At 37.8% G+C, this 9,661-nt stretch overlaps 2 protein-coding genes and 1 pseudogene across 3 annotated transcripts; 2 read left to right on the forward strand and 1 right to left on the reverse strand.

The window, feature by feature from the left end:
• Positions 1–209: 209 nt before the first annotated feature.
• Positions 210–1,668, forward strand: LOC147945175 (nudix hydrolase 2-like). Its single transcript, XM_087509682.1, has 4 exons — positions 210–439; positions 878–1,062; positions 1,152–1,289; positions 1,388–1,668. Exons 2-4 carry the CDS (start codon positions 1,009–1,011, stop codon positions 1,442–1,444), a joined length of 249 nt encoding a protein of 82 aa, XP_087365808.1. The 5' UTR covers positions 210–439; positions 878–1,008; the 3' UTR covers positions 1,445–1,668.
• A 997-nt stretch (positions 1,669–2,665) lies between these two features.
• LOC104783396 (uncharacterized) lies at positions 2,666–5,242 on the reverse strand. Its single transcript, XM_087509681.1, has 7 exons — positions 4,877–5,242; positions 4,311–4,765; positions 3,912–4,212; positions 3,602–3,829; positions 3,357–3,505; positions 3,169–3,276; positions 2,666–3,073 (listed from the first exon to the last, which is right to left on the reverse strand). Exons 1-7 carry the CDS (start codon positions 5,127–5,129, stop codon positions 2,969–2,971), a joined length of 1,599 nt encoding a protein of 532 aa, XP_087365807.1. The 5' UTR covers positions 5,130–5,242; the 3' UTR covers positions 2,666–2,968.
• A 115-nt stretch (positions 5,243–5,357) lies between these two features.
• Positions 5,358–6,301, forward strand: LOC104779489 (uncharacterized; annotated as a pseudogene). Its single transcript, XR_015596378.1, has 2 exons — positions 5,358–5,603; positions 5,746–6,301. The product of XR_015596378.1 is annotated as an uncharacterized LOC104779489 (transcript).
• Positions 6,302–9,661: the final 3,360 nt, after the last annotated feature.

Consider the following 9,661-nt stretch of genomic DNA (forward strand, 5'->3'; position numbering starts at 1 on the left):
GAGAGCTTGTTTATCGGTGGTATATTAGGGGTTGTTAGTGGGGTTTTAAGTATTTTTTGGAGAAAAAATAAATCATAAAGAAATAAAAAAACTGAAGAGATCCTCTTATATAGTAGACTCTCTTCGGGTGTAAGAGACGCCACGTGTTGATGTTTGGTTGGACGAAAGTAAAATAGAGAAGGTGAAGATTGAGAACAAAATTTTTTTTTGGCCTGATCGTGTTCTTTTTCTTCCTCTCTCTCTCGCTCTCTGTCGCGAACCTCTCAATCCGAGGAGATTGAATCAGTCGGAATCGTTGGAGATGGAATCGGAGGATTCTGAAGGAGATTGAACTTGGACGAGATTGAATTCGGAGTCTAATCAATCGGAGTTTTGCTCGCCGTTTTGAGTGGGAAAGCTTCCCCAACCAGTTCCGATATCAAGGATATTCTTGGATCAGGTTCGTTTCTTTTGTAGTCACTTCAAATTTTTAAGCATTCAATTATTATTTTTTTTTAATTGTAGGAGGACAATTCGAGTTTATACATGGTTACTCTAGTTAATGAGAGTTGTTGGTTTAACTACCAATCGCATATGTTTGCTACAAATGTGGAAGTTGTTTAAGTGAAAACTTGCAAGGTAATTGAATAAGAGGCATTTGTTGTTGTGTGGTTTAGTTAGTTCATGTATGCTTTTAAAGGATCAGAGAGGGATTTAGTTAGGGATGATTATAATTGGGGATGGTTTTAATTGATTGATTGAATGTGGTTTAGGGATGATTATAATTGGGGATGGTTTTAATTGATTGATTGAATGTGGTTTAGGGATGATTATAATTGGGGATGGTTTTAATTGATTGATTGAATGTGGTTTTGTTGTTGTGTTTGATTTTTTGCAGTTAGTGTTGATACAGAGGACTCTCAGATTGAGCTTTTGTTGAAGGAAGTGAAAGGAAAAGACTTAACTGAGCTAATTGCTGCTGAAAGGGAGAAGCTTGCTTCAGTGCCGTCTGGTGGTCGTGGTGTTGCTATGGCTTCTGCTCCATCCGCTGGAGGAGGAGGCGGTGGTGCCCCTACTGTTAAGGTTTGTTTGTTACTTCAACCAGATTTGTTATATTGTTTTGGAGATTCTTCATGACACACTGACTGGTTGTCTATTTTTATTATGTGTAGGAGGGATTCTGGTTTCATCGCGCCGAGAAAGACTACTTGATGCTTGCGTATTGGATCCCCAAAGATGTCCATACGCTTCCTGCCAATGCATCTCACCGTGTTGGCATAGGTGTCTATGTCATTAACCACAACAAAGAGGTGTGATGAGATGAGATTTTCAATGTTTTTTTTTTTCATTTGAAAACATCTCCAAGAATGGATCACATCTCTGTTTCTGTATTTTTTTTATCCAAAAGGTGCTGGTAGTTCAAGAGAAGACAGGACGATTTCAAGGCCAAGGTTTTGGTGCCTGATCAACAAGGAAACTTGTACTACAACACCCGCGACTTACATTCGGGTCATTGACCTTCAACAGAGCAGTCCTCACAGATTCTAACGAAGCTGGTTTATTTGCTTCCTCTCTCTCTCTCTCTCTCTTTATGTAAGCATTTTGACTGACTCTTGAATCTATTTAGCCCTTAACCAAAAACATAAAAAGCCTCACAAATGAAAACATTTGCATTCAGTGCGATCCAAATGCAATACAATGGCTTTAGGTTACATACAAGATTCAAAGAAGCAAATTTGTTAGTGAATTCTATTGTTCAACAAACACACTTGATCCTCTTTACACAGATTCAAACAAGCTGGTTTATTTGTCAACGCCTATTTATTTACCAAAACAAGATCCCAAATATTTTTGATTTTGCCACTATCTAAAGCAAATTAAACTCTTGCAGATTTGGTGGAGAATATTTGGAGCAAATCAGTATTAAAATTAATCTTTCTCTCCATTTATAAATTGCACTTCTGTTGTAATATGTATTAATGTTTTTATTATGTTTTGTATGTTTGAAAATTAATTAAAATGGAATATTTTCTAATTTTAGAAAATCTTAAATGTTTACACACTTATACCACTTCTATTTTCTTTAAAATTTTTAAATTTTAAAAAACAATATTTTCAAAAATAAGAGACTCAAAATAAAAACCTACCAATAAATGAAAAAATTTTATCTAAGAGATCATGAGTTCTTATATTCCAAACAGTACACAATTAATTCATAAAAAAATTTATGAACTCCCCTTACTCAAACCCACCGATAAATATGCCCTAATGTGCATAATTCTAAAATAATATGTATGAGTTTTATCATCAAAACTAAAAGCTACGGTGAAATTTCTGTCCACTTATTAACGAATTCAACATTTAATAAAAAAAACAAAAAAGTATCAAATCAAATGTAACATTTTAACATTATTAAAACAAACGCATATTGAAAATATCATACGAATTCATGCATGGACTATGGACGTGGAGTCTCCTTTTATTTCTGGTTATAGATGTTATAAATTAATCACATAATTAAGCTCGTATTAATTTACGAATACTGTATATATATATGCGCGTATCGAATCTGTCCGTTGATTGAGACTCAAACGTAATGTAAAACAGAGCAAAAACGAATAATAAAATGCAACTAATAAATTTGAAATCATAATGTATATATCTCCTTGGACTTGGAGTTCAATGATGAGGCAGAAATTTGATCTTGAAGGCATTATTAGTAAATACTAAATAATATGATTTAACTTAATTAAAAGTAAATAAACTACTACAGTTTCAAACAAACATAGCGAAACGACAAATAAACAGTCCAAACGAGAGTATCTTGAAACAAAGACAGAAACGAAAAATAAGAGCTTCGAGGACAATAGAAAACTCAACCCGAATTCATTATCGCCCTCTCGAAGCTGCCGGCTGATCATGTCGCCGTTGGGTAGACACTCGTTTCTGCCAGATGCGGGTATGAAACAACCAAGTTTCAGGTATAAGATTAGTAAGACGTCGAGCTCCTAGTAAGACGTAAATGATTATGAAAAGGACGAAAACCAGTCCGGAATGCTTTCCTCAAACGTTTGCTCTTTGGAAAATCTTCTACCTACAAGAAACAAAAGAGTATTTTGGAAACGTGAAAACATAAAACTGTGGAAACCAGCAAGTGTGGAAAACCAATTTCATGCTTTCTATCTCAACCTTTTCTCTTGCCTGCTCTAGGCGGTACTTTCGGTACATTCTCGCTAGGCGGCGGTCTAGGCGGTACATGCGTAGACTGGATCGAATACGCTCATGAATACAAGACTCCTGCTTGACAAGGAGTGGAAAAAGTTAAAACAGATTGTTGCTTAGAAAAATGAAACAATGTATTGAGAGAGAACGCTTACTTCCCATGCATGTTCATTAGTTGAGAGATGCGTCATGAAATCATCAAAGCTTTTGCAATCACAACGGCACATTTTGCAATCAAACATTCCGGTAGATTCACCCCTTTGACTAGTGCACCTCTGAAGAACGTGTCTTCTTGTCTCAGAAACTGTGGAAAAAAAAAGAAAAAAACAGCTTCAGAAACAGCGTAATTAGATTTCAACAGTACTACGTAGTAGATGATGAGAGGAGAACAAATAAACACCTGCCAGTAAGCTTTCCCAGAGCCACTCGGCAGAGGTGACCAGGGCTAACATTTTGTAAGGCCTATATGAATAAGCCAGGAACATGTTGTATTTGCTAATTTGTTGATTCAAGGCAACAAATTTTGAGAAGTATTCCAGATTATTGGATATGATCATCAATGTAGCTGGAGGAGGATTAAGGTCTCGCCATTTCAAGAAATCGGACAACATTTTCTTACATCTGAGTTCTGTTTCAATAAAAGGAAAGCATTGCACTATTGATATATATATAAAGTCGAGCTACGAGAGATGAATAACAAATGGACTAACTGTCAATGGCATGTGCAAGAGAGACTCCAGTGGAAGAGAGACTTCGCAGGAGATGATAAGGGATTTGTGATAGGTCGCCATAGGCAGTGATGGAAACAGGACCAGAGTAGCCTAGGTTCTTGAACGCCTCTTCTAAACTAGGACGGACCCGAGTAGCATCAAAACCCTCCGGAATGGGACAGTCCACCATGTCCCACCACACCACTATTTTAGCTGTGGCGTATTCAGGCTTGGCCGGGTAGTTCCTTCCCCAATCAGATGTTACAAAGGTAAGTTCTCGTTTGGTAGGGTTTTCAACCTCCTGCCATAAACTAAGGTGTTAGTTGCTGCTCAAATAATAATTAATTAGAGCATGAATGAAACAAACAATTAATGTGGAGGGAGAGAGAGGATGCTTACTTGCGATGCATGGTTTCTGAATTTCCTCAGGCTTTGGGTATTGGATGTGCACGATTCAACATGCTTTCTACTCGAGAGATGGTTTCTGAATTTCCTCAGGCTTTGGCTATCGAAATTGCACGATTTACAATAGAACATGGCAGCAGAGATCATAATTTCTTCTTCTTCTTCTTCTTCTTCATGTTTATTAAACATGGCGGTCGACCCTAGTAATTCATCCCAGCCCCACTCTTCAGAAAATCGCAGCACTGATTGCACTGATATTCTAGTACGAACCGAATAAGTCAGAAAGATGTTGTATAGCGTCTCTTGTTGTAGCCGGGCCAGATCTAAAGAGACGCCATCATCCTCCACCCGATCGTATACCTGATCGGATATGAACATTATTGTAGCCGGAGGAGGATTGTGACCTCGCCATTCCACCATATCCGAATACATGAGTGCGCATGTCCTTTCTGTTTCAGTACTAGATTTTAAAGGAAACCCATTTCACTAATTGAAAAATATTTAAACCCTACATATAATTCCACAGATCGATAAAAAAAGTAATATATATATGGACTAACCGGAACTGGCATGTGCAACAGCGACTCCAGTGGAAGAGAGCCCTCGCAGGACATGATCAGGGGTTTTTGTTTGGTCGCCATAGGCAGTGATGAAGACAGGACCATAGTAGCCTAGATTCTTGAACGCCCCTTCTATACTCGGACGGACCCGACGAACATCATATCCTACGGGAATCGGACAGTCCTTCATGTCCCACCACACCGCTATTTTAGCTGTCGCGTATTCAGGCGCCGCCTTAAAGTTCGGCGGCATCCTCTCTACTAAACTAGGGAAACCACAAACGCTATCGGTTTTTCTTAGGTTTGCTGTATATATATACACCAAACTAATGAAAGCCTCTAAAGGTGTGGGCTTACGAAATCCGATCTTTCTTAAATTCTTATTATCCTTTATCTTGTGTCACAAGTCACTTGCCCAATTTTGATTTTTCCTTTCGTTTTCAAGTTTTTGCTCTTCTAAATATGTAAACGGTAAAATAATATGGCGAATCTGCCGTATCTTCAGCTTTCTTCTTGCGTCGTCAGAGGCAGATTCTGTTCCATGAACTGCGATTTTGATCTCTGCCCAAGTATCGTGAGCCGCGGATCCTTTGATTGCCGCGACGAAGGGTTTGCTCGATTCGAGTTCGGAAACCCTAAGAAGAAGAAGCCGTGGTGGTTGGATAATTATGATGACGATTATGATTGGATGAACGAAGAAGAAGAGGACTGGACTATGGTTTTTGAGGTATTTGCTTCTTCTCCTGGGAAATTTCAGAATTTAATCAGTAAAAAATTTCTCACTTTAAAATTCATAATGTTGTTGTTTAGGTGTTAGCTCTGTTTAGCCAATATTGGGTTTTTGTTTGTTTGTTTGTTTGTAATTGCAGGTATTTAGGACTTTGAGTTGGATGCTTGCACCCATTGGCATGTCTTTACTTCTTGGAACAGATTCAAACGCGGGTTCAGCGGTTCCTTTAGTACAGTCTCTGTTGTCTCTCATTGTGGTTAGTAAGGTCTGGAGCAGGCCAAGCTTTAGTAGGCCCTATGAAAAGAAGCAGAAGAGATACATTTTCAAGATCTGGGAGTGTAGGTAGTTCAAGAACAAGGAAAACTAAGAAAGGAGAAAACATGAGGAGTGGTGTGCAAAAGGGATGATACAAGCTGTTAAGTCATGGATGGTAGGAGATGTTGGTTCTAACAGCATGGATGGGATGATCTAGACACGCTAAAGGAGATTAGAAATGACTATCCGTCAAACGAGGATGTGAGCTAAGGAGAAGCCATTGCTCTTGAGGATGCTTATTGCTGCCTTCCCTTTTTTGGGTTCATGGACCAAATTGTTATTTTGACAAGGGATTTATCTAAGTCCTTATAGTTTGGAGATTAATTGTTTTCACGTGGTTTAAAAAAGGACAAGAGTTTCTCTCGCGATTGGTCGTCAAATCAAATGAATCCAGTCTTCCTGAAATCCTTAAGGTTAGCTTTCAGTTATCTTGGAACTTAGAAGTTCGATTACTTGTGATAACTATGCATATTCTTTGTAAGTTGAGAATATATGCCTGTAGATTTGTGTTTCTATAAATACCAAGGTGTAATAGTTATTGTTTTCTACAGCCTAATTAGTATCTTATTTTTTATATAATCAGCAACACTAGTCACTAATTGGTGATGGCTTACCAGGTGCTGCTGCTAATGTTCTTTAGTATGTGAGATTTAAGATTACATACTCTTCTACTTTATCTAGTCACGAAGCACTACTGCTAGAATTAGAATCTATGCTTTCACATATATTTGTTTCACATGTTATATTAAACATTTTTAAAGGGTTGTTTTTATGTTTTTTCTTAGTGATAGTAACCAACGGCCTCATGATAAGAATCTTTGATAAAGACCTTTTTAAGAATAAAGAACAATATCAGTTTATTGGTAATCCTTAGCAAGTTTCTTCAGAACGAAACAGGAATACATATCTATGATGAGAAAATATACAGTAAACAGTTAACCCACAATATATATATATTTCACTAACCTTCATTGAATTATGCATATTCGAGTTGAAAGAGAATTAATATCTTTCGTCACTTCAAACTAAGTTTCAGAAGCTCAGGAGTACCATTACATCTATGATCAGCAACCTCTTAGTACCTTAGTCTATTTGAACTAGGTAGGGAGCTTTACGGGTGTTTTGATTTAATTTACTGCTGTCTCCATATATATAAGTTTCAGAGTGAAACTGTTGGTTTAAGCTTGAAGAAGGCTTAAGAAGAAAGGAATCATAGTCCTAATCGAGTTATGATTAAAGAGAGGATAAGGCTCAAGTCTTGTCTAGGAGTTATCTAGACATTGGTGTTTTTCTATTAGGAATAGGATTGGTTTTGTTATAAATATGTGTGTCGAGTTATGGCATAAACATATCGAGAGTTTGTGAGTTTAGACTTGGGTTTGATAGAGAGAACAATTGTTGAGAGAACTTTAGTTTTGAGAAAGTTTCGAAAGTTAATAATAAGAGAGTCATTCTTATTTAATCTTTGTTCTTAACAACCTGCAAAGCCTGCATATTTTCTATATTTTGGTATCAGAGCGAATCAAGAAAAATAATGGCAGAAGAAGGTGCTATTGTTTTAGCAAAATCGACAAAAGGAGGAGGACCTTCCTCCATTGCATGCCCGATGTTGACTGTCACAAACTACACAGTTTGGGCAATGAGAATGAAGTTTGTTCTTAGGGTTAACAAAGTTTGGGAGGCAATTGATGCAGAGGCCATTGACGAAGAAAAGAATGATATGACCATTGCATTATTGTTCCAGTCGATCCCTGAGGCACTCATTCTACAAGTAGGAGAGCTTGATACAGCTAAAAATATATGGTTAGCAATCAAGAACAGGCATGTTGGAGCTGATCGAGTACGAGAAGCTAGGCTTCAAACTTTGATGACAGATTTCGGTAGGTTAAAGATGAAAGAAGTAGAGACCATTGATGAATTCTCAGGAAGAATATCTGAAATCTCTTCAAAGTCAGCTGCACTAGGAATGATAATTGAAGAATCGAAGCTGGTTAAGAAGTTTCTTAAGACACTTCCTCGAAAGAAGTATATTCATATTGTTGCTTCCTTGGAACAAGTACTTGACCTGAATACAACAACCTTTGTTGATATTGTTGGACGGCTTAAAGCGTATGAGGAGAGAATATATGATGATGAAGAACCACATGAAGATCAAATGAAGCTAATGTATGCTAACACTGCTACTAATGGAGATACTAATCAGACTAACTATCAAAATCAGTACGAGTACAACGAAAGCTACATAGGAAGAGGCAGAGGAGGAAGATTCTCCTATCGAGGAAGAGAACGAGGACGTAACGGAGGGAGAGATACCTCACAGATTACGTGTTTTAGATGTGACAAGATGGGTCACTATGCTAGTAGCTGTCCAGATCGGTTACTTAAATTGCAGGAAACTCAAGAAGTGGAGAAAGATACAGAGAACGCAGATGAGCTTATGTTACATGAAGTTGTTTTCCTGAATGAAAAACGTTGTGTGCCTAGCAAATTTGAGACAAACAAAGCTGGTGAGAATGTGTGGTACCTTGATAATGGAGCTAGCAATCATATGACTGGAGGTAGAAGATATTTTGACACACTCGACTGCATAATCACGGGCAAGGTGAGATTTGGAGATGACTCTCGTATTGATATTAAAGGCAAAGGAACTATAGCTTTTATTGATCTAAACGGAAAGCCAAGAAAGATGACTGATGTTTACTACATTCCGGGTTTAAAAAGTAACATAGTTAGTCTTGGTCAAGCTACAGAGGCTGGATGCGACATTAGACTAAGAAACGGTTTTCTAACCATGAGAGATCGTGAAGGAAAGCTCCTTGTCAAAGCAGATAGATCACCAAATAGACTCTATAAGGTGAGAATGGGTCTAAAGGACAATACATGTCTATATCTAACAGACATAAACGAAGCAAGTAAGTGGCACGCAAGGATGGGACATGTAAACTTTGATACTTTGAACTCTATGATTGAAAAGAAGATAGTCCATGGAGCTCCGAGTACTACACTTAAAAAAGAACTCTGCAGTTCATGTTTGCTTGGTAAACAAACACGGAAGGTGTTTCCACAAGCTACTTCATATAGGGCAACAAAGAAGCTTGAGCTTATACACGGTGATCTTTGCGGTCCAATTACACCATGTACAAGTGCTGGAAATCGATACATTTTTGTGCTTATAGATGACTTCTCACGATACATGTGGACAATCTTGCTGAAGGAAAAAGGAGATGCATTTCAAAAGTTCAAAAACTTCAAGTTAAAGGTAGAGAAAGAAACAGAGAGCAAGATACAAACCTTGAGAACAGACAGAGGAGGTGAGTTTGTATCAAATGAATTTACCTCATTCTGTGATGAGAATGGCATTCAGAGACATCTTACAGCGCCTTATACACCACAGCAGAACGGTGTAGTTGAAAGACGGAATAGGACTTTAATAGAGATGGCGAGAAGTGTTTTGAAACACATGTATATGCCAAACTACCTATGGGGAGAAGATGTAAGACACTCAACCTATGTCTTAAATAGAGTAGCAACACGATCTCTCAAGGACAAGACGCCGTATGAGTTGTTTAGAGACAAAAGACCAAACGTTGAGCATATTCGTGTGTTTGGATGCATCAGATATTCAAAGGTGGACTCACCGCATTTAAGAAAACTAGATGACAGAACCCGTATACTTGTTCATCTAGGGACATAGCCTAGATCAAAAGCTTATCGATTGCTTGATCCACACACGAAGAAGA

This window comes from Camelina sativa, chromosome 4 (genome assembly GCF_030686135.1).
Source record: "Camelina sativa cultivar CO46 ecotype springtype chromosome 4, ASM3068613v1".
Lineage (NCBI taxonomy): Eukaryota > Viridiplantae > Streptophyta > Magnoliopsida > Brassicales > Brassicaceae > Camelina > Camelina sativa.

Coding starts and splice junctions, on each gene's coding strand:
- LOC104783396 (XM_087509681.1), bottom strand. CDS start 5,129: ATGCCGCCGAACTTTAAGGCGGCGCCTGAATACGCGACAGCTAAAATA. Junction 4,213..4,310: donor TCAGAAACCATGCATCGCAA/GTAAGCATCCTC, acceptor AGTTTATGGCAG/GAGGTTGAAAACCCTACCAA. Junction 3,277..3,356: donor CTAATGAACATGCATGGGAA/GTAAGCGTTCTC, acceptor CTTGTCAAGCAG/GAGTCTTGTATTCATGAGCG.
- LOC147945175 (XM_087509682.1), top strand. CDS start 1,009: ATGGCTTCTGCTCCATCCGCTGGAGGAGGAGGCGGTGGTGCCCCTACT. Junction 1,063..1,151: donor GTGGTGCCCCTACTGTTAAG/GTTTGTTTGTTA, acceptor TATTATGTGTAG/GAGGGATTCTGGTTTCATCG. Junction 1,290..1,387: donor TCATTAACCACAACAAAGAG/GTGTGATGAGAT, acceptor TTTATCCAAAAG/GTGCTGGTAGTTCAAGAGAA.